General features: G+C 51.3%; 11 protein-coding genes across 12 annotated transcripts in view; 1 reads left to right on the forward strand and 10 right to left on the reverse strand.

Moving 5' to 3' along the window:
- PV06_01066 (uncharacterized protein) overlaps positions 1–1,197 on the reverse strand; it is a gene marked incomplete at both ends in the record, with an annotated part of 1,552 nt that extends 355 nt beyond the window's left edge. The window contains 3 exons of the mRNA XM_016401650.1: positions 50–245; positions 298–790; positions 845–1,197. Coding sequence (XP_016268703.1) covers positions 50–245; positions 298–790; positions 845–1,197 — 1,042 coding nt within the window. The remainder of the gene's footprint in view (positions 1–49; positions 246–297; positions 791–844) is intronic.
- Positions 1,198–2,125: 928 nt separating this feature from the next.
- PV06_01067 (uncharacterized protein) lies at positions 2,126–4,292 on the reverse strand. Its single transcript, XM_016401651.1, has 5 exons — positions 4,119–4,292; positions 4,035–4,040; positions 3,611–3,820; positions 3,539–3,559; positions 2,126–3,489 (listed from the first exon to the last, which is right to left on the reverse strand). The coding sequence occupies exons 1-5, from the start codon at positions 4,146–4,148 to the stop codon at positions 2,695–2,697; spliced, it is 1,062 nt and encodes a 353-aa protein (XP_016268704.1). The 5' UTR covers positions 4,149–4,292; the 3' UTR covers positions 2,126–2,694.
- Positions 4,293–5,276: 984 nt separating this feature from the next.
- PV06_01068 (uncharacterized protein) lies at positions 5,277–7,146 on the reverse strand. Its single transcript, XM_016401652.1, has 2 exons — positions 5,715–7,146; positions 5,277–5,653 (listed from the first exon to the last, which is right to left on the reverse strand). The coding sequence occupies exons 1-2, from the start codon at positions 6,960–6,962 to the stop codon at positions 5,492–5,494; spliced, it is 1,410 nt and encodes a 469-aa protein (XP_016268705.1). The 5' UTR covers positions 6,963–7,146; the 3' UTR covers positions 5,277–5,491.
- Positions 7,147–7,268: 122 nt separating this feature from the next.
- PV06_01069 (uncharacterized protein) lies at positions 7,269–8,821 on the reverse strand. The gene has a single exon (XM_016401653.1). The coding sequence runs from the start codon at positions 8,583–8,585 to the stop codon at positions 7,569–7,571; it is 1,017 nt and encodes a 338-aa protein (XP_016268706.1). The 5' UTR covers positions 8,586–8,821; the 3' UTR covers positions 7,269–7,568.
- Positions 8,822–8,839: 18 nt separating this feature from the next.
- PV06_01070 (uncharacterized protein) lies at positions 8,840–10,132 on the reverse strand. Its single transcript, XM_016401654.1, has 2 exons — positions 9,880–10,132; positions 8,840–9,826 (listed from the first exon to the last, which is right to left on the reverse strand). The coding sequence occupies exons 1-2, from the start codon at positions 10,045–10,047 to the stop codon at positions 9,251–9,253; spliced, it is 744 nt and encodes a 247-aa protein (XP_016268707.1). The 5' UTR covers positions 10,048–10,132; the 3' UTR covers positions 8,840–9,250.
- Positions 10,133–10,277: 145 nt separating this feature from the next.
- Positions 10,278–11,561, reverse strand: PV06_01071 (uncharacterized protein). The gene is made up of 2 exons (XM_016401655.1): positions 11,329–11,561; positions 10,278–11,271 (listed from the first exon to the last, which is right to left on the reverse strand). The coding sequence occupies exons 1-2, from the start codon at positions 11,467–11,469 to the stop codon at positions 10,402–10,404; spliced, it is 1,011 nt and encodes a 336-aa protein (XP_016268708.1). The 5' UTR covers positions 11,470–11,561; the 3' UTR covers positions 10,278–10,401.
- A 121-nt stretch (positions 11,562–11,682) lies between these two features.
- PV06_01072 (galactose-1-phosphate uridylyltransferase) lies at positions 11,683–13,788 on the reverse strand. Its single transcript, XM_016401656.1, has 2 exons — positions 13,501–13,788; positions 11,683–13,418 (listed from the first exon to the last, which is right to left on the reverse strand). The coding sequence occupies exons 1-2, from the start codon at positions 13,599–13,601 to the stop codon at positions 12,311–12,313; spliced, it is 1,209 nt and encodes a 402-aa protein (XP_016268709.1). The 5' UTR covers positions 13,602–13,788; the 3' UTR covers positions 11,683–12,310.
- On the forward strand, positions 11,718–12,448 carry PV06_01073 (uncharacterized protein). The gene is made up of 2 exons (XM_016401657.1): positions 11,718–11,836; positions 11,886–12,448. Exons 1-2 carry the CDS (start codon positions 11,774–11,776, stop codon positions 12,267–12,269), a joined length of 447 nt encoding a protein of 148 aa, XP_016268710.1. The 5' UTR covers positions 11,718–11,773; the 3' UTR covers positions 12,270–12,448.
- Positions 13,787–16,268, reverse strand: PV06_01074. 2 transcript variants are annotated; one of them, XM_016401658.1, is made up of 4 exons: positions 15,248–16,268; positions 15,104–15,194; positions 14,424–15,053; positions 13,787–14,364 (listed from the first exon to the last, which is right to left on the reverse strand). In XM_016401658.1, the coding sequence occupies exons 1-4, from the start codon at positions 16,016–16,018 to the stop codon at positions 14,300–14,302; spliced, it is 1,557 nt and encodes a 518-aa protein (XP_016268711.1). In that variant the 5' UTR covers positions 16,019–16,268; the 3' UTR covers positions 13,787–14,299. The 2 variants fall into 2 exon arrangements, with proteins under 2 accessions (XP_016268711.1, XP_016268712.1); XM_016401659.1 differs by having other exon boundaries at positions 13,787–15,053.
- Positions 16,269–16,601: 333 nt separating this feature from the next.
- PV06_01075 (uncharacterized protein) lies at positions 16,602–18,952 on the reverse strand. The gene is made up of 2 exons (XM_016401660.1): positions 17,183–18,952; positions 16,602–17,136 (listed from the first exon to the last, which is right to left on the reverse strand). Exons 1-2 carry the CDS (start codon positions 18,599–18,601, stop codon positions 16,849–16,851), a joined length of 1,707 nt encoding a protein of 568 aa, XP_016268713.1. The 5' UTR covers positions 18,602–18,952; the 3' UTR covers positions 16,602–16,848.
- A 6,236-nt stretch (positions 18,953–25,188) lies between these two features.
- Positions 25,189–26,629, reverse strand: PV06_01076 (uncharacterized protein). Its single transcript, XM_016401661.1, has one exon. It carries the CDS (start codon positions 26,358–26,360, stop codon positions 25,314–25,316), a length of 1,047 nt encoding a protein of 348 aa, XP_016268714.1. The 5' UTR covers positions 26,361–26,629; the 3' UTR covers positions 25,189–25,313.
- Positions 26,630–26,657: the final 28 nt, after the last annotated feature.

A 26,657-nucleotide genomic window follows, 5' to 3' on the forward strand; every position in this document is an offset into this window, starting at 1 on the left:
TTGCCTCCAGCATTGCCGCCCTTGTTGCCATTGTTTCCACCAGTGTTACCAGCGTTACCACCGTTGCCTCCAGCGTTGCCGCCGTTGTTGCCAGTGTTTCCACCAGCGTTACCGCTGTTATTGCCGGCATTGCCAGTGTTACCACCGTTGTTGCCTCCGTTGTTGCCATTGTTACCGTTGTTGCCGCCGTTGCCTTGGCCGACAGTGAACTTCTGGCAATCATCTTGAGCACCACGTTGAGCAACCTAGCTAGTGTTAGTTGGGCCTTTTCCTTATGTGAGTCGAGTTCAAACTTACAGGCATCAGCACAGGCTGGTGGTTGGAGGCACTGTTCATTGTGCAAACACGATAGAAACCTGCAGGCAGGCCAGAAGCGACAGCAGCAGAGAGCAAACCTTGACCGTTGCCGTTATCATTGATGCCCTTGAAGAAGTTGAACGTCTTCGGGTCGGGCGGTTGCTGAGGAGACAGGGAACCACCGAGATCCTGAATGGTGACGTGACAGTGGCCGACAACATTGCCTCCCTGTAGAGCCTGAGGAGCAGAGTAGTATGTGCCCTGAGCATCGGTGAAAGATCCAGCCACCAAGTTTTGAAGTTGCACTTTGACTGTGAATGGCGAGTTGGCTTGAAGGTCCTGTCCAGGACCGGGGAATTGGACAATAGCCGAGATCATGTTCTGGTTTGAGGGGATATCACCCATGGTGACACCGTTACAGGATCCACCAGTCACTTGTTTGCCGTTGGTTAATGTCTTGCCAGTACAGACGTTGATGAAGTTGGCTTGGTCACTGGTGAGAACGGTCAGCTTACGAAGCCACATTGACTTAACAAGAATAACTCACGTTTTCGATGGTGCAGTACCAGCTTCGCTGAGGTTTCCCACGAACTGACTGCCAGTCTGAACGTTGTTGGGGTTCAATGCGAGGTTGTTACCTCCAGTGTTCCCTCCATTGTTTCCCCCATTGTTACCGCCGTTGTTGCCGCCGTTGTTGCCACCGGTGTTTCCTCCATTGTTGCCACCGGTATTGCCGCCGTTGTTACCACCAGTGTTACCACCAGTATTTCCACCAGTGTTGCCGCCAGTGTTGCCACCCTTGTTTCCTCCATTGCCACCGAATTTGTTGCCCTGAGCGAAAACTTCGGAGCTGAAACCTAGGGCAGCGACTGCCAACATCATAATCTGAGTGGTCTTCATTTTGGTTGTGTTTGGTGTAGAAAGAGTTTGGTGTTGGTAAATTTGAACAGAGTCAGTTTTGAATTGTATAGAGTGTAAATCAAAGGGAAAAAAATCAAATCTTTGTTTCTAAGAACGAGAGACTTCGCGGTCAACGCGGTCAAGCCTAAGGAATGTAAAAAGGTCGAAAAAATCTGGGAAATTTGGGATGCGAAAAGGAATGAAGAGGCACTGCCACGACGAGAGGGAAAAAAATACCAACATTGCAAGAGAGAAGAGAAGACCTCTTATGCGATTGCCTTGGCAGTGCCTGACAAGTGTCGCAGGGCCGAAGCTCGTTCCATGGTGATTTCCTTGAGGCTCAAAGTGTTTCCAATGGAGGGGGATGACACAACGATCTCGGCCTGCTTCAGATCGCGAGCGTGCGGCGACCAGCTTCGCCGGTTACAGGTTGGTCGCAGCATGCTGCCGCAACGCGAGCTTTGAAGGGAAACAAGCATTGCCAATGTTAGACGTGGAGAACTAGTTCGGGCCCAGATCCAAGACAGGCAGATTGATGGAAGAGACGAAGGTGAGGCTCGGACGGTTTCGAAGCGTGTCGGAGGAGCGAAGGAGAAACAGTGTGTCTGAAACGAGCGGCTGTAGCGAAATGTCGACCATTGGCCTACAGGTCACGGTTAAGTCGATGCAGCTAGCCGGATGGCGGTTAGCACGGTGGTTAAGTGAGGATTAGCTCGTTCTAGTGGGTGTTGGAGCCTCATCTCCATCAACTCCTGGCAACCTCCTAATCGATGTCACTCGACACCTCCTTCGACAATGTAAGCATCTCCATCTCGAATCTCCCATGAATACTAGGATTGTATTTGCTCCTTCGGTTACCACGGCAAAGTTCTGTCCAGCAAAGAGAAGAAAGCAAAAAAGCCTCTCGCAAGGCTGCCGGGACCCCCCTCCCTCCTTCCCCAGCTCGATCGCCCCTCTCTTGCTTCACCGTCACAGTCGCCAACATTCCAAAGATAAACGATCACCACTGGTGGCCTTGTGGCTCCCACATGGACCAGACAATGATGGCCCCCCTGGAAATCGTTCTAGCATACTTTGTGCGACGATCCCCCTGGGAGCCTCCGTGTCTTGGTAGCAGTCAAGCTTCACCAAGCTTTTTCTCCGCCAGATAACCGATTGCATCCTGGCCCGGACTCAACATGAAGCAGGAGACGTCGGGCTCAGGGCAGAAAGACGGCTCAAGTCACCACCCCTTTCTCTACCCTGCAATGTTTTGGGGACCAACCAGGCCTCGCGTATTTTCTTCCTGATTCACTCACGAGGTCTGGCGCAAGTTTGACGATAAAGTTAGGCTTTGCCGATTGACTCTAGTCCATAGCGGCCATGATTATTCAACATAAGGGGGTGGGTTTGGTTGCTTTCGGATTTGGCTACCTCCGGCCAAGATGAAGCTTCGGTATCGGTCTATCCGTGCGGAAAAAGCTTGTTTCTGGCCTTTTCCTCCTCAGGGGACCATGACTACGTGCCAAAGATCTCACCTTTGAGATGGACATTGGCCCTTCCACTGAGTATCACATTTGTAATACTCGACTTGCCCTGCTCGTCCGTCTTGACGTCAACCTCTACAGCGATGGTGCAAAGCCGGCCCATCTCGACGCCCTGCTGAATTCCAAACACTTTCCTTTCTGTCTTTTCTGCCAACTTCAGGTCCTCTGTCTTTTTTGTCAGCTCTGCCTCCGGCTCTGACGTATCTGGTTTGGCAGGTCCGTCTGAGGAATGCAATGCCAGGTAACAGCTCAAGGTACAACAAGCGCTTCCAGTGCCAGGGTCTTCGATCCCGTGTGAGATCATTCGAGCTTGGATGTTGTGAATGGTGGGTTCCCCTTCCTTTTCTGATTTGGCCAAGACTTTGTAGTAGAGGCAGCCAACGAAGCTCGGAGACCACTCCGAGTCTAGCTCGACGTCTGGCGACTTTGCGGGTTCGAGAGCCGCGAAGACTTCAGGACTATCGGTCAAATCAACGAGGACAAAAGTCATGCCCTTGACTATCGATACCAAGGGGAACGACTTGTTCTTGACTTTGTCGATGGTTGGTACAATCTGGACTTGAGGTTGCGTCGCGATGATACTGTTCATAGGCACTTGACGAGAGTGCTCATGGATATCGAAAGGCACTGCGCAGGCTGCGACTTGTCGATACGGATTGAAGAAGATGGGAATCTTTCCTGCTTTGGTTTGAAGGACTGCCGTTTGACGCTGGGTATCCCGGTCTTGGGGCCCTCCATAGTTTACCTTCTCCAAGAAGCTGAAGATCTGAAGAGGATGTCAATTTGTGATCACACTTTGACCGCGGTCCACTCACATAATGTGCGACACCAATAATCTACACCAGTCAGTTGACATTCGTTATGAGATGAAACTCGAAGTGACTTACCGGATGCCCGGCAAATGGTATCTCCTCACCTGTCTCGGTGAAGATCTCACAGAGTCGCGGTTGACCCGGACCAGGCGCATCATGGAGGAAGACTGTCTCTGAGTACTTGAATTCTTTGGCAATAAGGGATTTGCGACTCTGGCTCAGGGCATTCCCTCGCACGGAGACGATCGCCAATGGGTTTCCTTGAAACTTCTCGGGTGAGAAGACCTACGCTGGTCAATTCCATCGTCTTCGGAATTTTCATGCAATTCAGGACGAGAAGGGTGCGAATTGCGGGGCAACAAGAGAGCACACAAGTTCAAATTCATCCATCCTTGAACTACAGGTCTCGAAGAGCATGACCGTACGAAGACGAGTGATAAGGTGCTCATGTATGTCTCCCGCGGGCAACTCGTATGCAAGGCATGTTCACTAGACTCACCACCAACTGAAAAGTCCATAGAGTCAGTCATCCATTGTTGCATATCACTGAATTTCAGAAGAGACAAAACGAGGTAATCCTTACGGTAACAAAGGTATGCGGACCAGACGCCATGGCTACGGTTCAACGCCCACGGTACCGTGAATAAGTTTGTGGACAGCGAATGAGATATTTGGTGTTGTTATATAGATGAGTCGCACAAACACCGTGAGCAGATCGGGTTTAAGCAGTCGATATGAACATCAATTATAGTAAAACGGATTGCAGCGTTGATGTTTCTCCCCCAATGATGTCAATTTGATATGTACAGCAGAATACGTTCTTGGCGCCTTCGAGCAATTGCCCCGATTTTCACCCAGATGGCGCCGCTTTTGCAACTTTCTGATCAACAACGGCTCCCTCGAGACCACAAATCTCTCCCTAAAGACAACAGTCTGTCTCCTCTTCCAATATCTCTCCAGCGGTTGACACGATGTTATGCTGAATGAGCGAGACGAGAGCAATGTTTTGCCGGGAAAATAGAAAACTGATGGGTGGATGAAGGTTTGGACAGGTCATTCCTAGAGGATTCGTTAAGGTAGTATTCAGTAAATAGTGGCGGTATGAGTAGGTATCTGCTTGTTTTCCTTCTCCTATAGCGTAGGCTACCTACCTTTTTTCCTAGGATGTGTTCAGAGTCATTTTGTTCAAGTTGATCACTTTCTCAAGAAAGTTGTTGGAAAGAGCTCCCTTCTGTACAACTGGCCGAGGGATCACGCTGTTTCTGTAGCAGCCACTAGCAAACCATACATGTCCCTTCCAGGCCATCTATCGTGAACAAAAAAAACGTACCATTGGGACGGTCACGGATTGTTCTTGCTGTCTTTTGACTTACCTAGGTACGGTTGAATAGTTCTCGTCGCGAAACACCATCACCATCGAACCGGCGTAGGGACGGGACAAGCTCTCATCGCGGTTGGTGACTAGAACGTGATTCGATAGAGGTTGACAGATATATATTAATATTCCGCAGTTGGGACATTTCCCCCTGATTGGCGCAGCTTTCACATCACCTCCCATTACTTTCTCTCACCTTTCTCATTACGATGTCTTTTCCAGTGATGTTTCAATTTTAATCTGTATTGTAGTATCAAGTCGCTCAGTCAAAGTAATATACAAATCCCTGGGTGTAGACAACAACGACCCAGCCCACCGTTCGATCCGAGTGTCGAAGATGAGGTCTTTGGCAACATAGTGCAGGATGCCCAGTGGCTTGCAAGTCGTTTATTTTTATTCGCTCCACGTAGCATATAGGAGGTTCATTCCGGCAAGTCGTTACATCTTCTGCCAGATACGACATGATTTGTAGTAATATCCACACGCCAATGCACATGTTATTGTGCTCTATGAGAATCAGTTGGTCTAATACAATTCTACAATCCTTGGCAAAGCAGGTACACCATGCATGAAATGTACATTCATTTCCTCCTCTTCATCACCTTGACGCACATCTCTTCAAGGCCGTCTTTGGCCTCGCCAGGTGGGAAGAAGCTAATACTACTTATAGCCTTGTCCGCATATTCTTGGGCGAGGGCTCTGGTTTGCTTAAGACCATCAGATTGCAAGACGAGTTCTCGTGCCTGATCACATTCGAGTTAGTAAAACAATATTCAATCACCCTAGAGGCCGGAAAGTACTCACCCTCTGCACATCGCCCTCTTTGGCAAACTTGCGTCCCACGAGCAAGCCTAGCTCCGGTCGATCCTTCCAGGCGAACAAGAGTGGTGCGGTTGCAAGGCCTAGCTCCAGATCTGCTCCCGCCGGCTTGCCCAGCTCTCCAGCACTGATCGTATAATCAAGCATATCATCCACAAGCTGGAACGCCAGGCCGAGGTTCTTGCCGTACTGGTATGCGGCCTCAACGACACTGGGCGCACATTGTCCCAGGATTGCAGCTGCCCTACAACTCTTGCTTATTAGACTGGCTGATTTGAGATATGTTTTTTGCAAGTAGTATGTGATGGCCTGCTCATTCCACTTGGGGTTGGACTCGTCGCTGGCGGTGTTCTTGAGCTGCATGAATTCGCCCTCGACGAGGTTTGCAATCACCGTGGCGAGAAGTTCAACCACTTCGGGATCTCGAAGACGGGCCAGAGCCACAGATGCCCGGCCAAGCATGAAATCACCGGCCAACACGGCCATTTTGTTCCCAAAGGTGGTGTTGGCAGAAGGAGCGGAGCGGCGGGTGGTACTATGGTCAATTACGTCGTCGTGTAGTAGGGAGGCGGTGTGGATGAGTTCTGTTATTTCGGCCAGGCGACGCTGCGAGGGAAGAATGGATGCGTCGTCCGGGAAGGCGTAGGTTTCGTTGGATGTGGATGTGAGTGGGGAGGTAGGCTCAGAGACCGACGCCTGATCAGGGTTGTTGTCATACAAAACTGTAGGTGAAGATATCGGCGTGTCAATGCTCGACCGGGAGAGGCTTTGGGATTCGTAGCGTGGTTGTTTTGCGGCAAAGGCGGTCGCTCGAGCCATGAGCAATACCAGCAGCGGGCGCACATGCTTGCCCTCGCTCTGGGTGTAATATTTTGCTACTGTGGCGAGGACTGGATGGCCCGAACCCAATAACTGGCGGATGTTCTTGTTCAGGAACTTGAGTTCTTGTGCCACAAGCTTGAGAGGATCGATGGTGACATTACTGGTCGCGTTCGAGGATCCGGACGAGGGCAAGACATCGGCGACGGTAGCTTGGATCTTCGAGACTGCGGCTGCCCATGCCGAGGCATTTTGTTGAGACGATGAAAAGTGTCGTTTTGACTGTCGAGCCCGAGAGCTATGTGATCGGGTCAAGCACCATGGACAAATAGCTGGTACTGAAGCTGTCGATGCTCGGACAGGAACGGATGGTTGCAAAAGTGCAGAAGAGCTGGGAGGTATGCGCACTCGCATGGTGAAAGACGAAGCAACCAAGACGCCAGTCAAAAAGCCATGGAAGAAATACAGGTAAAGAATAATATACAAAAGAACCTGGAGAAAAGGCAGACGAGTAGCTGTTCGTGGTCGTATTCTGAGAAAGCGAATGCGAAAGATGCCGAAAACTGCGCCAGCAACTTTTTGGTGGTCGAGAAGAAAGTCGAGGTCTTTGAAATCGGCGGGTCCAACTCCGATTCGACAATTGACATTCAAGCTTCGGATTATCATTAGCATTGGATCCCTCTAGATTGGTACGAGTATTTCTGTTACTGAAGATCGAGGGCCACATTCACAAGGCATGTCAATCGAAAGATAGATCTATCTTCACCAATGATGGCAGCAAAATGGGTATATATGTTGTGCAATATCGTAGTCATATCGTTGAGCCGTCTCTGCTCCCAGGGTGAACCAGGGTCCGCAGCAAGTCACGCAGGAGCCATTCAGGCTGCCTAAGAACGATACCACACCAGTCATTGAGGTCTATCGTTTCATCTTGAGGTCGTTCTGGTGTTGAAGCTTCACTCCCAACACTCTTGATAAGAATCACGTCATCTGGCTTTGAAGAACACATTCCTTCATGTATCAGCTCAAAGTCTCCCCGTGTTTCTCTACCCAATTCCTCCAGTCCATCCATTCATTATAGGATGCACTGGCCTTTAACCCGGTATATCGCACGGCTCTGAAGTCCTGTACGTCGTCCCATGGCTTCGTGTTTTGGCCGTCGCTGGCTCTAGCGGACCCTCTGAGTAGTCGTTTGGCTACGCCATGGCCATAGCCACCATCCCACCCGGCCTTCTTCATCAAACTCTCTACCGTCTCTTCTTTAGTCCAGCCCTGCTCGACAGCCACGTCAGGCAGATACGTAGCTCCATGGCGGCGACTACGATGTGTGAAGCTGATTCGTAGGCCATGAGTCCCCAGTGTCCAGTCAAGCGCGTCACTGCATGGCTCAAAATCGGCCAGCAAAGTCAACGAGCAGGAGAGTGTGGGCAGCAATGAGGCTGGAATAGGCGAAAAACGTGTGTCGTCAAAGGCCGACGTAAGTGCATATGTTGACAGACCTGACGCAAGCGGTTGAGCCTCAAAGGTACCAATGCAGCCGCGTAGGGATTTGTGACCTGATTTAGAAATGGTGTTCCAGGTGACGAAAAGTGGGAAGGAATCGGTGACGGAGAGTCGAGAAGCGTAGGACGGCTGCGAAGGAGTGATGGACGTTGCACTCGAATGTGTGGTCAACTGAGAATTGGAAGATGTTCCTGATCTTGTGGAGGGAGAGGACGCTGAAGAAGACCTGGAGGAGGATGTGGATGCCTTCAGCCTAGATATGCTTGATACCTGAGGGCGACGAGTATATTCGCGTTGTTGAGAGGACCCCTCTTCCTCGTCCTCTTCGTCCGCAACTTCCTCGTCTTCTGCGTCAAGATCTATGTCTTCGTCCGCATCTTGCTTACCCTCGCGTTCCGCCGCTTCATCGGGATCGCAGTCTAATTTGTAGTCCTTGTACAAATCGAGCACTTGCTGCAATGTAGGAGGGTCTCGCCGGTCGAAACTCGCGGACAAGACTTCAATGCAAAATAGGCAATGAGCAGGACTTGCCATCGAACCCGACGAGGGAGCTTCGTAGATTGTTACGGAGGTGGCTGATCAAGACGGTAGATCAGAGAGGGGTGGCTACCCAAGGTTGCGAATGCCTTTGTGGACAGCAAGGAGCACAGACAGCTCAATAAGACTCAACGGTACATAGGTAGGGAACGAGAAAAATGAGCGTGCGGCTACGGAGAACAACTATTGTAAGATAGACAGAAGAACGAGGTAGATCATGATGGAGATGTTGGGAACACGCAGGTTGTGTCGGTGGCTGACACTTGGACTTGGACTGGGGGATCGAAGGGGTCAATTGATCGTCTCACATGTGCGGAGTCCAGGTTCATCGTATCGTATTCAGCTGATCCAGTTCTTGTTCTCCTGCAAAGACTCCACCATTCCTTATCGCCCTGTGCTCAGTCCGTACTCCTTACCTACGAACGCCAGATGGTATGTTGCCTACTCCGTATGTAAAGTTGAACTCCCTCCTCCGTAGACATGACACCAAATCCAAAATACCCCGGAGTCCGTATGAACTCCATCGACACAATCACTTCCACGTATCCACATTGCCAACAGTGATTCCCAAGCCGGCGTCACTATGACTACTTGTCGTCTGCTGAGACCTTGCACTGCTCGCGCGGCTCCGGGAGGCCGCCGACTCATCATCATCATCGCTTTCAGGCTCCTGGGGCACCAGCCTTACTGGCCTTTCGTTTCTCCCACTCTGCAACCAGGTTTCGATAGTAAACTTCTGCTTGTACAGTGATACTGTAATATTCAGGAGTCCATCCAGCCTTGTTCTTTCGTAGTGGATCAGCCCCAGCCTGCATCAAAGCCCGGACGGCCTTGAGATTGCCCCATGCAGTTGCATTGTGTAGACATGTATTTCCTTGATCATCTCTTGCATTCACGTCTGCTCCATATGCGATCAGAATGTCTATAGTGTTATTGTCTTCCCCCGTACGTGTGGTAGGTCTCGAATTCTGGTCGGCGTAGCTGGGTACAATCGCCGCACCCTGAGAACAGGATGCGAGATGGAGGGGCGTTTGGCCTTGGTAGTCTGGTCGGTTGACGGTTTGAGGGAAGTGTTTGCAAAGAAGCTCGACCACAGGCGATTGAGAAGAGGCAGCAGCAAGATGAAGAGGGGTTCTGCCGTCAGTGTTGACCGAGATTCCCAGATTGTCACCCTGGTTGGAGTAGATCCAGTCTGTGACTTCTCGAGTGCTGTCATGGCCGAGTGAGACCAACAGCTCCTGTGTACCGAGTCAGTCATATTCAAGCAATTCTGCGCGGTTAGCTCGCTCACTGCTATCTCTGTCAAGCCATGTTGAGCGGCTAGATGCAAAGATGTATTGCTCTTATCGGCAAAGTCAGGATTGTGTAGATGTTCGGGATGATGCTTTAGCAGTCGTCGAACTAAAGCAACGTCATTTAACAGGATGGCCTGGCGAATGGAGAGATCAACTCGACTCATTCTTAGGGTTGCATAGTCAGGGAAGAGACATGTCTAACAACGAGAGGTCAGAAGGAAAAATGCTTGCGTCCGGCGCAACAATGACAACAGACAGTGAATAGATGAGGCATGTGTTCCTGGGGACGCCTGTACTTAATTGCGGGGAGCATCGGGCAACCGCTGGAGCCCGCCAATCAGCAAAGCGTGCACATGCCTACACTACATACTACAATAGTACTCAGTTGGTGATCTTCACATCCGCACCATCAATACTTGTACTCAGTATCTGAAATGTGAAAAGGCACACGGAAACGTCTGACTTGCGCTAACAAATGGCCAGTCACGCTCTCTGGACATTCTTCCATTATTCCGTCACTACGTCTCCTTCTTGCCATTTTGTGCCTCTCGTTCTGCCTTCCTGAGGGCTCTTCTCCGGATATCAACATGCATTTTCCTGTTGAATTCGAGAAGCAAGCCGTTCATAGGACCCAATACACCGGTGATAAGGGCTGCTACTATGGCATGACTCCAGTAAGGAGTGCCGCTGTGCGCATAGCCAATGCTTCCACCTCTGCGACCAATCTTTGCCAGCACTGATTTGACAAAAGCTTTTGCTGTAGGCACTTGCCAGTTCGCGCGGCGAATTTTAGACATGGCCGACGTAACAAGATAGGAATGCACCATGAACACATCAATCCCTTTGCTCGAGAGCTCAGAAGCCAATGCATTTGACCATTGTTGTAAGAAAGCTTTGGAACCAGAATACGTAGCCAACAACGGAGTCGGCGCCAGGCCACCGAACGAACCCATGGTCAAGATGAGGCCTTTCTTCTGTGGCAGTATGCTTGGTAGGACAGTTTGTGTGACCCGTAGTGTTCCCATGCAATTGATGTTGATAATATTTGACATCTCAGATAAGCTCGTTTCGGTAAAGGGCACAGGTATGCTGTGGCTTTGACCGACATTGTTGATCAGTATTGCTACTTTTTTCCCTTGCACCAAAGAAGCCAAAGCCGCGTAGTCCGCATCGCGGTTTTGTGAAAAGTCCATGGCCAGGATTTCCACCACAGCACTGGCTGACAAGTTCTTGATTTCGGAGGCGAGGGACTCGAGTTTGGAAGCGGTTCTCGATACCAGGATCAGGTTGAAGCCCTTCTTAGCTAGCTGTAGGGCATATTCTCGACCGATGCCATCAGAGCTCCCCGTAACGACAGCCCATGAGCCCTTGGGGCCATATTTCGAGAGCTATAGAGTAAGCATTAGTCGGGTAGATCGTGCGTGACAGCCTCGGAATACACATACAGATTTACCAGGGAGCACAAAAGTGCTTAGAAGCACCCTGAATGTTGTGAACGCAATTGAGGCAATGGTGATGGCGCCCACGCCTATCAACGCTGTAGAAGCCAGGCTCTGTTGGCCCAGAGGTCCCAAATCAACCGCCATGGCTATTGTCCGGGTTCAAATGCAGACCAGAAACTCAGTGGTTATCAGCGCGAAAAATGTTGGGCATTGGAGCATTTGTGCTGACTGTAAATATTGCTGGATGAGGCCACGCCGGAGCTCCAACGAGTGCAGCCGATCGACGGGGGCACCTTCTCCTTGCGCGTCGAACGCGAATTAGTTAAAATGACAGCGCAGCTTGATTCTTGTATTTTTGTGCTTGCTGGTGAAATAGTTTTCGACTTCTACGACTAGGAACACCAGGTTGACCTTGTATCTGCTTGCTAACCAATTTTTCTTGCTGTAAATGGCTTCTATGAGCTCCTTCCTACCTCGATCTGAGGGCTTGCTGCCACTCTATGTGCTCTTCGTATGTCCGCCCACCACTCCACTGTTTGCAAGATCTGATCGATACGCAGGTTGGCGTCACTGCCCTCGGCAATGCTATACAATGCTACAACACCATGTCCTATACGCAGCGCCTTTACTCCGGCCATAGCGAGGCAGGCAAGACCAAGAAACCGGCTCACGAAACTTCGCCCGCTACCCCCCTGTCTTCGAGGACGTTCGGTACCTGGACCTTTGCTGTTGGGTTGGTGAGGATATTTGCAGCATACCATATGAACGAGGCGTCATGGTATCAGATGCAGATGCTGACCAACATGGTCGGTCTGGCTCACTTCAGCATGGAGGCATTTGTCTACAAAACAAGTCGTCCCTGGGGTCCTTGGCTGGCTCCAGTTTGTGTGTCCGTGTTTGGGCTCGTCTGGTCGTTTGCACAGTATGACTTTTATGTCAGGTGAATAGTGCGTGATGACAGATCGAGTACAACATGGCAAGTGCCTCATGGTTGCGACTTTTCCTCGGCGGGTGGATTTTGCACTTTCTCTCCTCGAGCCTGGAGCGTTTTCCTGTACACCTCTCCACCACATGCTTGCAATCTGACAGTGGCTTGTTCTGGCGTGATGTCTCTCTGCGGCTCAGCCATCATTTCGTAGCCGACCAAGAATTTGCGGACGGTTGCACTACGCAACAGTGGTGGATAGAAGTGGAGGTGCAGACTGGAACATTCGAATTCCTCCTTACTGCCGTCAAGAGGAGCCTGGTGAATGCCCATGCTGTACGGAAAGCTCGTCTCAAACAAATTATCATATCGACGCGTTGTCTCGGCGATTGTTTCCGCAAGATCCATCTGTTCCTTGTCACTCAGGTCGATCAACGAGCGTATGTGCTTAACGGGAAGGATCATGGTCTCGAAGGGCCAAGTTGCCCACCAGGGGCAGACAACCAAGAATGTCTCGTTTTGGAAAACCACTCGCTCACCCTTCTCTCTTTCCAGCCGAGCGTAGTCGACCAACAGGTGTGAACCTCCTTGTTCCCGGTGGTATTTTCTCAGTTGTTCCAATTCGAGAGCCGGCTCTTCAGGTAGGGTTGTAGTCGTCCATATTTGCCCGTGCGGGTGGGGATTAGAACAACCCATAGCAGCACCTTTGTTCTCAAATATCTGCATCCATCGATACTGCTCCTTGGGTGCCCCGACGTGCGCATGATGGTCGGAGGGAGGAAGGTGGGTTGGTTTGGCGATGGCAGCGAGAGGAGACTTGGGAGAAATGTGGGATGTATATATTTCCGTCCATGTCTTGACGATGGGCAGAATCTCGGAAGGGGACATGTCGGCCAAGGTGATGTTGTGACGGGCACTGAAGGTCAGGACATAACATTTGCCCTTGACAGGCTCCGCTTGGAGCAGGAGGCTCGACAGGCTCCCTTGGGCATCTGGAGAAGTGTAGTCCTCCTGCTCTTCCTTGACGGCGCTGTAATCATTTATAAAGACGAATGTGTTTTTGTAGTCGGGGTTGGTGTCGCCCGACGCCCTCTTGTTGCCAGGGCACAGGTAGCATTGGGGATCGTAAGTGGGCAAATCAATCACCCCGGGGCTCTCTGTCTGTCCTCTATATACACCAGATAGTCATTGTCAGGAGGAGTGTTTAGACGCGGTTAAAGAAGAGAAAGTACCATGGGAGATTCACTTACTGCCATGGTCTTTTGGTTCGGTGAGGGGAAACTAGAATCCAACTTCCTCGCAGAGGATTGTACCGACGGTGCGAGATGTCGTCTAGGATCTTGTCAGGCATGATTTGAATTCTGTCGGACTGTCGACTAGGTGTCAAAGAGACCACCGTAGAAGAATGCAAAAGAAAGTGCCTTGTGGCCTGCAAGACAGTACTGCCTGAGGTGGGCGTTGTGTTTTTGGTAGGGCGAGGGGATTCCCAACGTCGCAATCCGTCCCGTGCAAAAAAAAGTAGGTCGATACAAGTACGTCAGAGGGCTGTTGCGACGCGAATGCTACATCAACCTGTCTACAGTACTCCGTAAATGCCCACCTCAATTGCTCCGTACCTAGGCCCGATGTGTGATCGAGAGATACATCATGACCAAACTAAAATAGTAAAATGATCATGCAAAAGGTGTCATCTGTATATCATCCAGTCTACTTATCCCAAAAAAATTGAAACGATTCAAAAACTCCTCCGCTATATCGTAAAAAGGAATTCGTCCATTGTTGCTATCCATCGCGAGTCGTTTCAATGTCATCTTCGCCTTGTGTTCGTACTTGACATGTCAAAATAAAAATTGGGCTCCAACACATCCATCCAAACCATGAATCACTCTTGATGTTGACCAGGGTCGGTGCTTCTCCACCTCCAAAGGGAATGTATTGCCATGGCTTGCAAGTGAACTCCGCGGGCAGTTTGTATTATGTTCCAACCCCTTCACCCAGAAAGAGAAAAATGGATGTCCACCTCAGTATTGCCACATGTCGTCGTGACTTTTAGGTGAGTGTGGCCATCATGGCCTTGATGATGCCGGGACTGGGAGCAGCCGAGCGTGAGCGACCTGGAGATTGCCATCAGGAACATTGTTACTTTTTCACTTTGCCACGAGTGACATCCTACCTCTCCGGTCTTTCTTGACTTCCAGAATCTCGTCGCCTCGTCTCTCGATGATGACCTCGCCGTGAGGCGATGGGGATCTGTCCCGCGTCCGTTCAACCTTGATGATCTCGGTGCCAGCTTCACGCTCATAGCGACGTTCTCGGCGCAGCGCCCGGCGCTCTGCTTCGAGCCGTCGAATTTCCTCTTTGATGTCGCGGTCGCTGCGAGGTGGATTTCTGTCCACAACGAGTGCCAACGGTCCGACATGAACAGAGTTTGAGTCATCATCGATGCCCTCTCGAATGATCTTCCTTTCGACAAAAGTCGTCTCATCGCTCACCGAAGATCCTCTGCGTCGAGATCGATGCGTCCGGGCAGGGGATACTTCCTTGACCACCTCCTTCTTTTCCACGATGGTCTCTTTGATCACACCAGGTGACGATCCACGTCTGGATCGCCTTCGAGAATGAGATCGGTGAGATCTCGGGGATGGGGAACGAACTGACAGTCCATCCCAGTCGCGAACAGATCGTGGAGCATCTGCCAGAGGGAGAGTCTTGACTTCCTCAATCTTTTCGGTCTTTTCGGTCTTTTCGAAGACCAGATCACCGCGGGCACTAGGGGGAGCCTCGATAAGTCGAGTAGTTGTCACTGTGTACAAATTAGCAAACGTGGGCCATTGGAACCACGGGCCAACCAACCTTCTCGCTCACGATACTCCTTGCTCATTGCAAAGATCTCATCAATATTGTCCGGTCCAAGAGCCTTTTCGATGATGATAGTGCGCTCGTCCTAGGGAAATCAGTCAGCACTCTACAAATAACATCGAAGCAACTTCAACTCACCTCTTCATAATACGGGTAACCCAAATCGTAGAGAACCTTGGTGTGCACGAGACGTTTTGGCATGCGAGTCTTACCACGTCGTGGATATGGTTTCTCTTCTTTGATTTCTTTGATCTCTTCCTTCTCAATGATCTCCTCCCTGACTGTGCGTCTGTCAGGTGATGGGCTATGCCTGCCTCTTCGAGCCACCCATTCTCGTTCACGATATTCACGAAAGCCATCGTCTCCGTAGTAATCAGGATCCTGTACACGAATATCATCATAGATGCGCTCGTCGTATCTCGGGTATGTTCTCTTTGGCGACGGCGCTCGTACAGGGATGAGTTCGCGCACTGGATTTGGTCTCTGCTGTCTGTAGAAGTCCTCATAGTCATCGTGACGACGCAAGGGGCGACGATCGAACGTGTCTAGGCTGGACTGCCGACGGAGAATACCAGGTCTCGGGGGCGCTTCCGGGCGAGGCAGACGTTCAGGAGCGTACGGGACCATCTGACCCCTTTGAGCCCGGGGGTCATAGTAGTCAGTTTCCTCGAAATATCTGCGCTCGGAGGCACCGTGAGGGCCATAGCGATCCTGCTCATAGTATTGCTGCTCTTCGTAGGCGGGCGCTCGACGAGGAGGATAGTCGTAGGGAGGACGCTGGTCGATGACGGGAGGGGCACGGATTTCTCGTTCCCGCACAAAGCGGTCGGTATCCCATCGTTGTGGTGGAGGATCGCGATAAGCAAGGTTGCCCTCAGAATATCGAGGGTCAGAACGATATCGGGACATTGCTTATGAGATGGCGATCGTGGTTGAGCCAAAGGAGATCCAAGCGTCGGGCCGGGGAGGTCAATGTCGTCGGAGGCTTGGTTGGGGTGAGAGGCTGATACGAGTTGTGTGTCCCTCACGAGACCTCCCGAAAATTGAGTAGATTGCCAAGTATATACTCCGTGAAGATCCTTCGTGAGATGGATTGATCACTCTGCCTTGCAACAAGTTTTTCGCTTGCTCGAGGCTGGGAGTCACTGCTGAGTTGTAGGAAGGCCAATTGTCGCAGCCAACAGAGAGGAGTTGGGCTGATGACGTCGGCATAGCCTTCTCTTCCGGGCCTCCTGCTGCCCAATATCCACGCCACCAACACCCAGCCCCCCTAACTCCCTCTATCAAATCCTCATGGCTCCATCAGCGTGCCCACTGTTAGGCACACGTAAAGTGCCATCCTACACACACTTTGGACAACGAGGTATGGAGTACGGAGTACGTGTTAACATCATTCCCGGACTCTGATCGGGTACATGTGTTGGAGACGGAACGAAAATGTGACCACCGAACTGCTGCAGTTCTCGAAGATAGGAATGATTCTGAAGAAGGATGAAAGTTAATGGTAATGGTTCGAATGAGAACATACTACCAGGTACACAAGCCATTCCCTCGTCACTGATTTTTGGGGAGGATCAAGAAAAGAGATGTGGCCGCCGTCGCCGCCGCAATCAAAACCTCCAGTGCCCCTGCGGCCCCAATGCTAATGGTATCGAATCATTTCTCGTCCAGAAAACCCAGTAGAATACAAGATAACATGCGTCGCGGAACAAGAAGACTCCCAACGCCCAAGAGATTCATCAACTGTCTTTTCCGCCAGCGCCAACTGCTGTTGTGTTGCCTCCACCTCCAGTTAATTTGGCAGCCTGGACCGCGCTCATCTTGTGAGCCCAACCAGGCGCAGCTTGAGGTCGTCTCACTGTTCTGATTTCGTCTGTTGAATAGCCCGGAACTCGAATATTATACTGGCGTTCCAGAATAATTTGAATGTCGCGCAATTCTAAGCTAGATGAGCCACGAAGTTTAGCCAACTTGCAAGCCTGGGTCACAAGGTCATCAACAAAGTCATCGGCGACTTGCAGAAAGATCTAGTTCATGTTTAGCCAAATTCTTGTTGGGGAGCACGCTTGTTACCTCTTCAGCCTCTGGGTCAAGCTGTTCATCTGGACCTGGCCCACAAACTTCGCGGACTAGCTCATTCAACTTCTTCTTCGACAGGACTCTGCCATCTTCGCTTGATTCCAGCACATATCCGGGCAGTGCTGTAAGTGCTGGCTGCGCAAGTTGTCCTGGCAGTCCGACACCTGCTCCACCCGTTAAGGTAGGTCGGGATGGTGGCATCTGAACGGGTTTGGGCTCAGCAACTTGAAGATTTTTGGTGATGACCGGTGTCGAGGTTTTCGCGTTGGTGATACTCGTGTTTAACGGGTGAGGATGGATGGCTTGTGTTGCGCTCTGGGGGGCTATGGGTTGACCTTGATGAGAGACCGGACGCGCTGCCGTGGCACTGTCCGCTTGCGCGGTTGGAGGGAATTGTGGTTGGGTTGCAGTGACAGGCGTGGATTGCGCAGCTGTGGTAGTGATTTGGCCTGCCTGCGCGCTTGTCACTGCAGGAACACTTGCTTGAGCAGCACTGGCCTGGTTGCGAGCGGCAGAGACAGCACTGCTGATTGAATGTGCCTGTGGACCTTGGACGCCTGGTTGCAGGTGAGGCATAACTCCCGACTCAGTGGCTTCACCGCCTGGAGCGGCTTGCTTCGTGTACTGATGCTGTGGTTGTGCGCTCCGAAATTGTTCCTGTTGTTCATTAAACTTCTTCATAAATGAACCACTTTCGTTGATCGCTCGATCACACTGTGCTATTTTGTTATTATAGACTTCTGTCTCTTGCGGTGTCAAAGGATTTCCCGTCTGCTGTCGCTGCTGTGCTTGCCGTTGGAATTCAGCCTTCTTTTGTTTGGCAACCTGTAATCTTTGTAGAGCCTGTCCCAGCCGAGTTTTCGCCTCACGTAGCCAATTCTCTGCCGGTTCGGTACCCTTTGTCATGGCTGGCGGGTAGTAGAAATTTTGTTCATTGACTCTTTTCTGAATTTCAGGCATCAACTGGTTAAATTGCATGCTGCTGTTGCCAGCCTGTCCCGTACCATTCTGTCCCTGAGCAACCTGTGCCGCCTGCTTTTGACCTTGTGGTTGCGCTTGTGCCTGCTGTTGCTGTTGGGCTTGCTGCTGCTGCTGCTGCTGCTGCTGCTGGGCGGCTTGCTGGGAAGCCTGTTGTTGGGCGACTTGTCTTTGTTTGGCGGCCTGCTGCCACTGCTTCATACCTGCCATTAAGAGGCCCGATGTTCGCACAAGTCCTTGGTATGCTTCATTGTACTTTGGATCCCCTTGCTGAGTGCTGTTTAAAACTTCCCAGTATCTTTTGACGCCTTGTTCGTACTGCTGTTTCTGCGAGGGATTGAGTTGTGGTAGCCTTTGTACCTGTTCTGGACGGATCAAAGAGGCCTGTTGAGCTGGTGCGGGTTGCGCAGGCCGTTGGGCTGCGTTGGCATCCATACCGAGGCGCGCACAGAGTGTAGGACGAGAGGTGAGGTGATGTGAGGATTGGACGGGAATGTTCGGCAATCACAGGCTAGCAACCATAGATCATGCGTCTGAATGATACGAAGACAGTGCAAACTAGGAAGTAAGCAACGCAAAGGTGTTGACCGTTAGATCTGTCGAAGAAACATTATATCTTGTCTGGCGTAGAGTTTATAGGTGAGGGCGATGATCGACTGCCTTGCGCGGAAGGCGATATTTGTAAAGAATCAAGAGAGATAATGTTTTTAGATCGGCCGATTTAATGAAAAGGACAGTATAGTTCGTATGTTGAAGTCAAGGAAGGAATAACCTGTTGCCTTTGAGTCTGTCTATATCGATAAACTGAAGACATCAGAAGGGTTGGAAACGCTCTGCATCGGGACTGCCCCGACCACGCCGCTTTTACAATGTACCCCAGCCCGCCCCTCTACGACCCTCATTCATTTTCCTGCGCTGCAGTCTATATCGCCTAATCCAGTGCTTCGCGGCAGGCCAGACTCTATCTTTGTAACCCAGGGGAAGACCCAATCAGCCAGGCTCACCAAGGTAGGAGTACAACAGGCTCTTCCTCTTGCTGTGGAGGTATCGCTCCGCCTAAGATTTAAGCTGTGCTAGGGAAGTACTCGGGTAGGACGCCTCCCTAGGTATTAAGTACCGAGGTAGTCCCAGTGCATGAATTTTAGGTACCTGTGTCTAGGCGTCTGCGGTGCCTCTAGTTATTACATGGTTGAACCGCTCCAGTCCATTACATGCCTAAAGGTTGCTGACGATTCCGAGACATCTCTACCAAGGCCTTTATTCTGATATGTTAATCCTTCCCTTCGGATACATAACTCTCGACTAGCTTCCAAGCATTCTGGTCACAAGAAATAAACCGTCCTGTTGTGATGTCTATGGGTCCAGAGTGGGCTCTGTGCAAGTCCTGCAGCCACACTGCTTCAACCTGAAGAACTTGCCCGAAGCATCAAATCATCATGTGAGTGTGCACGCATGAGGAGGACCGATCACTGTCAGGGTCCGGCTCCCACCGTCGCAGTGACTTTTGGACGGCGGCCTCGCCCTTGTGACTCATGCCGCAGAAGAAAGCGACAATGCTACATACTCCTGGGGGAGAATGCATGCCAGCTGAGGCGGTTTGTTCGGGGGCTGAGTGCAGCTTTTACCGGCATCGATGCTGGCCTTTTTGAGCAAACCAATGGATCACGAAAGCGCCCATGAATAGCTAGACTGGAAAAATTGTCGATCGAGAGGTTGGTGAGGTAAGGAGGACATGTGGCCAGCGTCTTCTTCCTAATGGAAGTCTTTGCACGCTGACCAGGATTAGAGCTCACGAATCCAACGATGAGAATGGGAACTAGGTGTCCATACGAACGACGAAGCAGCTGCTGTTAGGGATGTGTTATATTAGTACCATGTTTGATGTCTTTGACATTCCATGGTCTGCAAAGCTCTCTCCATGACTCGTCAATTTGAGGGCATCCCATACACCATACATAAGCTGCCTCCGCCCGCGGGACCTTGACCCTCTGCACCTCCCGAGACGTAGAGTAGCGTATCACCTACCAGACCTGCCAACAGGCCTCCAACAGCAGCCCTCGCATGTCGAGTACTATGGATGTCGCTGTCCGTGTTCATCGTATGCCTATTGCCCCTGACAATACCATGTGGATCGGCTTCAGCTTTTGCAAATACCTGCACCACCTTACCACCATCCCGCTTCACCTGCGAGAGGAGATCGAATATAGCCTCTGCGTCGATCGCATCTTGCATTGGCCGCGAGACCGCCCTGAGCTTGGGTCTGATTGATCCCGCACCAGCTACCGTCGGATCTGAGGCTAGGATCAAGATATGATTGTCATCTAGCTCTGCACCACTACTACAGCTAGCTTTGGCACTCCATACACGCTCGAAAGCTGACGCTGTGGTTGACTGCATGGCGGAATCAATTTGCGCATCGGGTATTTCGCCCAACGCCGCGGCGATCCCTACAGCACAGGCGTACCGTGACCTAGCCATGGATTCATAGGTGTCCGCGGTGACGGGCTCCTTCCCTGCGGCACGTACTGCTTCGACTTTGGTCGAGGTGAGAAGGGGACACTTGATCAGGACGAGCATGACATCTTCCGGGCGGACAGATAGATCATTCGCCATCATGCTTTCGATGGTTACAGCGACCGTCCGGGCATGGTCCGGCATGCCAATCTCATGCGGATGGAGCGGTCGCGTGTGTCCAACAGACGCGAGAAGGCCCGTGGTGGAGGAGCTAGACGAGGACGCATCTTCAGCTCGAACGATGAAGGTGACATGTGGGCATAAGACGCCTTCAGTACCACCCGAGAAGATGGTCACGGCGTCCGCGGGTATCTTGGGCTCCCAGACCGCAGAAGCCAGTGTCCGTGAGAAGTCGTTGACACAGCCATTTCCTAGAATGGCACGTATAGGCGTCAGATGTGCTGAACGAGCGCAGCAATTGGCCAGATGGTCTCGCTCACCTTCGGTCTTGCCCACCACAGCCAGAATCTGTGACGAGTTATAGCCAGACTCGGCCAATTTTTCTAACGGTGTCGTATCTGCTGGTGACGAGATCGGGAATTTGACTATGTCGACTGCAACCATACTTCTCAGAAGCGGTTTGCTGCTATGGTAAGAAAGAAGACATGTGTCTGACAGGGTATCTACTTTTGGATTATCCACGAATCTATGGCGAAGAACACAAGTACCACCCATACATGGAGAAGATATCAATGGTTGCTATAGTACGCATATCGATGCGTGGAATGATCGTATGTGTAGCTGGTTGCTCGTCGTCAATATCCGTTGGCTCTAAAGTGGGTTTGATAAGGGAGTTCGATGCGGCGGCCCGCCGGCGCCGCCTCCACCACCATCTACAGTATTACGGAGTTCTTCGTATCTAGACTCTACAACCTACCAACATCGTTCCTATCTCGTGTCCCGTTAACCTCCATTGTCATCTCAATGACCCATCTTTAGGCTTGGCCCGTAGTATAAATTCCGTGGGTACACAAATGGATGAGAGTGGTAGATACCACACCGAACTGGCGCTGTTTTGGTCACATTGCTGCCTCTTCGAATTGGCCACGCAGAAGTGTGTGGAGGTAAGTCAGCACTGATGAGATTGCTTCTACAAGTGATTGTATTCGGTGAAAGTATTCTTCACCAATTTCTTTCTCGCAGCAATTGTCCGACTGAGAGCCTGTTGCCTCATCGTTTGCAGATTTGTGTTTCCGACGCCGCGCTCACTGGCCTTCAATCCTCGCTCAACAAAGGGCCCACCAGCAGCACTCTTTCCTCCTCCTCCGGAGGTAGTCTCAATAACACCGACCAAAGTGAACCCCGGAATCTCTGTCACGAACGTCTCGATGGACGTGGGAAATGAGCTTTCGGACGATCTCTCCATCGAGACGTTACGCGCGCTGTATGAGCGCGACGCAACGACCCCGGTGGCGGTAGTGCGGTCTGTCTACGAACGAATCGCCGCATACCCGGACAAGGCAGTCTGGATCACGCTTCTGCCGCAAGAGGAGGCGATCAGAAGGGCGGAGGAGCTTCAAAAACAATTGGCCGACCGCGGAACGCACCATCAGCGACCAGCATTGTTTGGGATTCCCTTCTCCGTCAAAGACTCGATCGACATCGCGGGAATGCCGACGACATTGGCTTGTCCGAGCTTCGCATATACGGCAGACGTGACCGCATTTGTTGTCCAGAGAATCCTCGACGCCGGAGGAATCCTCATCGGCAAGACCAACCTTGACCAATTCGCAACGGGGCTCAATGGTACGCGTTCGCCATACGGTGTACCCCGATGTGTGTGCGACCCTGACTACATCTCTGGCGGGAGCTCTTCTGGCTCGGTGGTAAGTGTCGCTGCGAACCTGGTATCATTCACCGTCGCCACCGACACGGCAGGCAGCACACGCGTGCCCGCAGCGCTGAACGGTATGGTCGGGTTGAAACCCACGCTGGGCACCATTTCGACCGTAGGCCTTGTCCCTGCGTGCAAGACATCCGACTGCATCACCATCATTGCCCGGACGGTTGATTCTGCGGTGGCGGCTCTGGATGCCATGCAAGCCTACGACGAAGACGACGTCTATGCTCGAGAACCACAGCAACTCGCCATGCTAGCACAGCAGGAGCAACCACTTTTGAAACAATGGGAGCTGACAATGTCGCCTCCACCCTCACCCTCAAAGACAAGTCCACCTATAAATTTACAGATCGGACTACCTCCACGTGAGTTGCTCGACTCGGTCTTGAGCCCAGAGTACGTGCGGCTCTTTGATAGATTTATTACACGACTGGCCGATCTCGACATTCAAGTGGCGGCCAAATTTGACTACTCCCCCTTCGCTGCGGCCAATGCCATGCTCTACGGCAGCTCGATTGTGGCGCAACGCATCGTCGCGTTCAAGGACTACCTCGACCGTTACGGCTACGACCAGCTGCATCCTGTAATTCGGGAGATTTTCGGATCGAGTGCTGGGTTTGATGCCGTGAGAGCGTACCAGGACATTTTCGACCTCGCTTCTTTTCGACGTCTGGCCGCCAAACAGTTCCGTCGTGGTGAGAGCGACGCTGAAACCGTCGACGTATTGGTTGTCCCGTCGACCGCCACGCATCCAACAGTGGAGGAGATGCTCGCTGATCCCATCAATCTGAACAAGCGTTTGGGGAGTTTCAGTCATTTTGTCAATTTGTTGGACCTCTGCGCCGTGTCTATGCCCGTGACTGGAGCCACGTGGAAGAGCCGTCGACTAGGACGAGATATGCCATTTGGTATTACTTTGATTTCTCTTCCCGGCAGTGACCGACGATTATTACAACTGTGTCGGTATATACAGAATATACGAGTATGAAAAAGCTCCCCTTAACGGCGTCTTGGTACAACGAATCATTTGATCCACTTTTTTCATACAATCGCCGGCGGCGCCCGCCCGGGAGAATCCATCTGGGGACGGCATGGAGATAAGGAGTTTGAGATAACCAAGAGCTGTGATAACTGAAGACTGTAGGTAATCATTGATTCAGAATCGAAATCGATACGGAGTATCCCGCCATCTAGACCTCAGACGCCGAGCTCGAGATCGCGAAGTTTACGCCCGGAGACACACACCTGCCCAGGATCGATAAGTACTGACTGTGAACATGAGACTGGCGGTATTTGAGTAAGACCGAGTGACACTTTGAGGAATAGCAAATAACAAACATCATATCCACCATGTCGTCGTCACTCACGGCAGATTTTCCAGTATTGGACTTTACCAAATTCAAGCATGACTTTCAGGCATTTTCTGAGGATTTGTTCGCGGCCAGCACTAAATGGGGGTTCTTTATCCTTCGAGGGACCGGTGTTAACCCGGATTCCATGTTCGACCTGGTAAGAGGTTAAACTTGAGAGTTTTGTGAATGGATCAAATTCGTTCGTCCGCGGGAGATCGTGCGTGTTTTGATTGCTAACCAAAAACCCAACGATTAATCGTGGATTTTCTGCAGTCGAGACAATTTTTCGATTTGCCCGTCGAAGAAAAAGCATCCAAGTTGTTGAATGAACAGACGATTGGGTACGATGGGAACACTGTCACCACGTATGTTTGTTTTTCTCTTACCTCAGACGACACGTTTGAGAGTTGGGAAGAGACTCGAAGGCTGACATATGGCCGTTTGATGACAATCTCCAGATGGGCAGCGTCAGAAGGCATGATATTTGGGACCAATCCAGGCGGCATCCTCAAGACGGAGCATCTACCGGCGTGGTGGGACCAACAAAAGAGAGAACGGGTCGAAGAGTTCAAGGCGCAATGTTACAACCTGAGTGTGGACTTGCTGTCTTGCTTTGCCGTCCGACTCGGCCTCGACAAGGATTACTTCCGGCGATACCACGAGCACCGCGAACCCGGAAACAGCCTCAAACTGATCCGGTACCCTGCGATGGAGGAGCGACCAAGCCACAAAGTGCCACGTCTGGCGGAGCACACCGACTGGGGCAGCATCACTTTTGTCTTCACCAGCCAAAACGGTCTGGAGATACGTGACCCTGACGATAAAGACTGGGTTCGAGTTCCAGTGGTCGATGATGGCATCGTGGTCAACATCGGAGACGCCCTGTCCTTGTGGACCGGCAAGGCTCTCAAGTCGACCATGCACCGGATCACCTGGGAAGGTCTACCCAGGGACAAGAGTCGATACAGTATCGCGTACTTTGTCAATCCCAATTACGGTATGTTTGAGAGTTTGATTGATCTTGGAAGTGACGTGGACTCACGTTCTTGTCTATTAGATGCCGTCTTGAACCCACAGCCTTCAGGAGATCCGTCCACCTCTGCCATGACCGACGAGTTAAACACCGACCTCACTTATCGTGACTACTACCAGCTTCGACTCCGGTTGACGTATGCGGTCAAGGATACGAAGACGGGTCAACGGTTAGACGAAAACATTGATTCTTCGACGTTGGCCCTGGTTAATAAATTGAACGTGGCGAATAGAGGTACAATCGAGTCTCATATGATCAAGGCGTAGTTAGGCCCCTAGGTGGGCACTTGGAAAGGAAAGGAAAGGAATCCATGGGGAATGTTCGATTTCCTTACATGCTGTAATTTCTCTAACATCCAAAAAAGCTTTCTGTCTGGTCCAGGGAGCATTCAGTACCACGGTCACTCATTCATTCTGCCAGCCAAGCACGAATCACATCCTCATCGACGGCCTCTGGTCTTTTGCTGACCACCTTCCTATCCCAATCCAACCATTCCCTGGCCATTGTGTTGCCTTTTTTCGACCTCAAAATTCCAACGCTGACGTTGATAATGTAAGGTCTCTCAAATGGTTGATAGAGCATGGTGGCACCGCATTTCGTACAAAACCCGCGCAACACCATTTCGGAACTTTGATAGTACCTCATCCCTTCTCCGAATTGCCGCGTGTTTTGTTCATGTTGTGGCCCAAACAAGATCGGTTGCTGGCCGGCGTCTTCGGCAGTCCGGATCTGTGAAGGTGGTATATACGCCCAAGGTTGCATGGTGAAACCAAGACCCAAACGACATGACCGACAACAACACAAACGAGCATAGTACTTGCTGCGGTCTGAAGGGACGTACCACCCTTGGCTTTCGTTGTCGTACGGTGGAGGTTCGATCCTAAACCTCACAGATCCGCAATGACATGAAGCGTCGACGTGGTCTCCTCGTTCCCGCGACGATGATGGTCTTCCCCGCAACAATTCAAGCCGATCCTCGTCCATTGTCGTTGTATCTGCGGCCGGTTCACCTTCATGGCAAGGGATCTTTCGACCTCCGATTTTGCTCAAAAAGGGTGCGATTCCTCCATCAGCGGCGTCGCCGACGTGTTCGTGGTGGGTGATCCTTGAGATATCAAGCACGTCGTCAACCTTCCTGTCGGTCTCGAGAGTACCGGAACATGCCAACCATTGACCATCAGCTTTTGTGAAGGCAAAGGTGTGACATCCGCAGTTCTTGCAAAAATATCTCACGTATCCTGGAGTGTGGTACCCGGTCGCGCAACCCAAAGACTTTGCGCTCGGTGGACCCTTGAGCCGGAAGTAGGAAGTACACAGTGCCCCCGTAGAGTGACGGCAAGTGTCGCAGTGACACAAGAGATTCTCCATCGGCAGTTCCTCCTCGGGTCCTTCGAGGATGGATGCTCGCTCGCTGACGTCGCCACAGAGGCACGTGAGGTGCGTCGGCTTCGGCATTGTTCCTCGAAAGGAGACATCAAAGAACGGAAGGGTGTACGTACTCTCAAAGACCCCCGAACACGAGGTTGGTTGTTTTATACAATCTCTCGCAACGAGTTACAAGTGCCGGGGCGGAGTGGGGACCATGGAGTAGGAACATTAGACCCAGGCTTTAGTGGGGCGCCTTCGATGACGACCACTGTCGATTTGGGTCTGCATTGAAGTAGAGAAATTACAAGACGAAAGGACAAAAGAAGAAGTATTCGAGATCGTTGAGAGTTTCTAGAAACGAAACGAGATTACCATTAAATACCA

The sequence above is a fragment of the Exophiala oligosperma genome, assembly GCF_000835515.1.
Source record: "Exophiala oligosperma strain CBS 72588 unplaced genomic scaffold supercont1.1, whole genome shotgun sequence".
Lineage (NCBI taxonomy): Eukaryota > Fungi > Ascomycota > Eurotiomycetes > Chaetothyriales > Herpotrichiellaceae > Exophiala > Exophiala oligosperma.

Excerpts from the sequence above, each read along its gene's own strand:
- PV06_01073 (XM_016401657.1), top strand. The coding sequence starts at position 11,774 with ATGGCTTCTATGAGCTCCTTCCTACCTCGATCTGAGGGCTTGCTGCCA. Across the intron at positions 11,837-11,885 it reads TGCCACTCTATGTGCTCTTC|GTTGGCGTCACTGCCCTCGG; the intron begins GTATGTCCGCCC and ends ATCGATACGCAG.
- PV06_01072 (XM_016401656.1), bottom strand. The coding sequence starts at position 13,601 with ATGCCTGACAAGATCCTAGACGACATCTCGCACCGTCGGTACAATCCT. Across the intron at positions 13,419-13,500 it reads CGAACCAAAAGACCATGGCA|AGGACAGACAGAGAGCCCCG; the intron begins GTAAGTGAATCT and ends TGGTGTATATAG.
- PV06_01067 (XM_016401651.1), bottom strand. The coding sequence starts at position 4,148 with ATGGCGTCTGGTCCGCATACCTTTGTTACC. Across the intron at positions 3,560-3,610 it reads TACCATTTGCCGGGCATCCG|ATTATTGGTGTCGCACATTA; the intron begins GTAAGTCACTTC and ends TGACTGGTGTAG. Across the intron at positions 3,490-3,538 it reads TTATTGGTGTCGCACATTAT|ATCTTCAGCTTCTTGGAGAA; the intron begins GTGAGTGGACCG and ends CATCCTCTTCAG.
- PV06_01076 (XM_016401661.1), bottom strand. The coding sequence starts at position 26,360 with ATGCCGAAGCCGACGCACCTCACGTGCCTCTGTGGCGACGTCAGCGAG.
- PV06_01071 (XM_016401655.1), bottom strand. The coding sequence starts at position 11,469 with ATGGCGGTTGATTTGGGACCTCTGGGCCAACAGAGCCTGGCTTCTACA. Across the intron at positions 11,272-11,328 it reads TTGTGCTCCCTGGTAAATCT|CTCTCGAAATATGGCCCCAA; the intron begins GTATGTGTATTC and ends CTTACTCTATAG.
- PV06_01069 (XM_016401653.1), bottom strand. The coding sequence starts at position 8,585 with ATGGCAAGTCCTGCTCATTGCCTATTTTGCATTGAAGTCTTGTCCGCG.
- PV06_01075 (XM_016401660.1), bottom strand. The coding sequence starts at position 18,601 with ATGGATGCCAACGCAGCCCAACGGCCTGCGCAACCCGCACCAGCTCAA. Across the intron at positions 17,137-17,182 it reads TTGACCCAGAGGCTGAAGAG|ATCTTTCTGCAAGTCGCCGA; the intron begins GTAACAAGCGTG and ends AACATGAACTAG.
- PV06_01074 (XM_016401658.1), bottom strand. The coding sequence starts at position 16,018 with ATGTCCCGATATCGTTCTGACCCTCGATATTCTGAGGGCAACCTTGCT. Across the intron at positions 15,054-15,103 it reads GGAGTATCGTGAGCGAGAAG|TGACAACTACTCGACTTATC; the intron begins GTTGGTTGGCCC and ends ATTTGTACACAG. Across the intron at positions 14,365-14,423 it reads AGTCAAGAAAGACCGGAGAG|GTCGCTCACGCTCGGCTGCT; the intron begins GTAGGATGTCAC and ends GGCAATCTCCAG.
- PV06_01068 (XM_016401652.1), bottom strand. The coding sequence starts at position 6,962 with ATGCGAGTGCGCATACCTCCCAGCTCTTCTGCACTTTTGCAACCATCC. Across the intron at positions 5,654-5,714 it reads AAGAGGGCGATGTGCAGAGG|GCACGAGAACTCGTCTTGCA; the intron begins GTGAGTACTTTC and ends GAATGTGATCAG.
- PV06_01070 (XM_016401654.1), bottom strand. The coding sequence starts at position 10,047 with ATGAGTCGAGTTGATCTCTCCATTCGCCAGGCCATCCTGTTAAATGAC. Across the intron at positions 9,827-9,879 it reads ATGGCTTGACAGAGATAGCA|GAGCTGTTGGTCTCACTCGG; the intron begins GTGAGCGAGCTA and ends CTCGGTACACAG.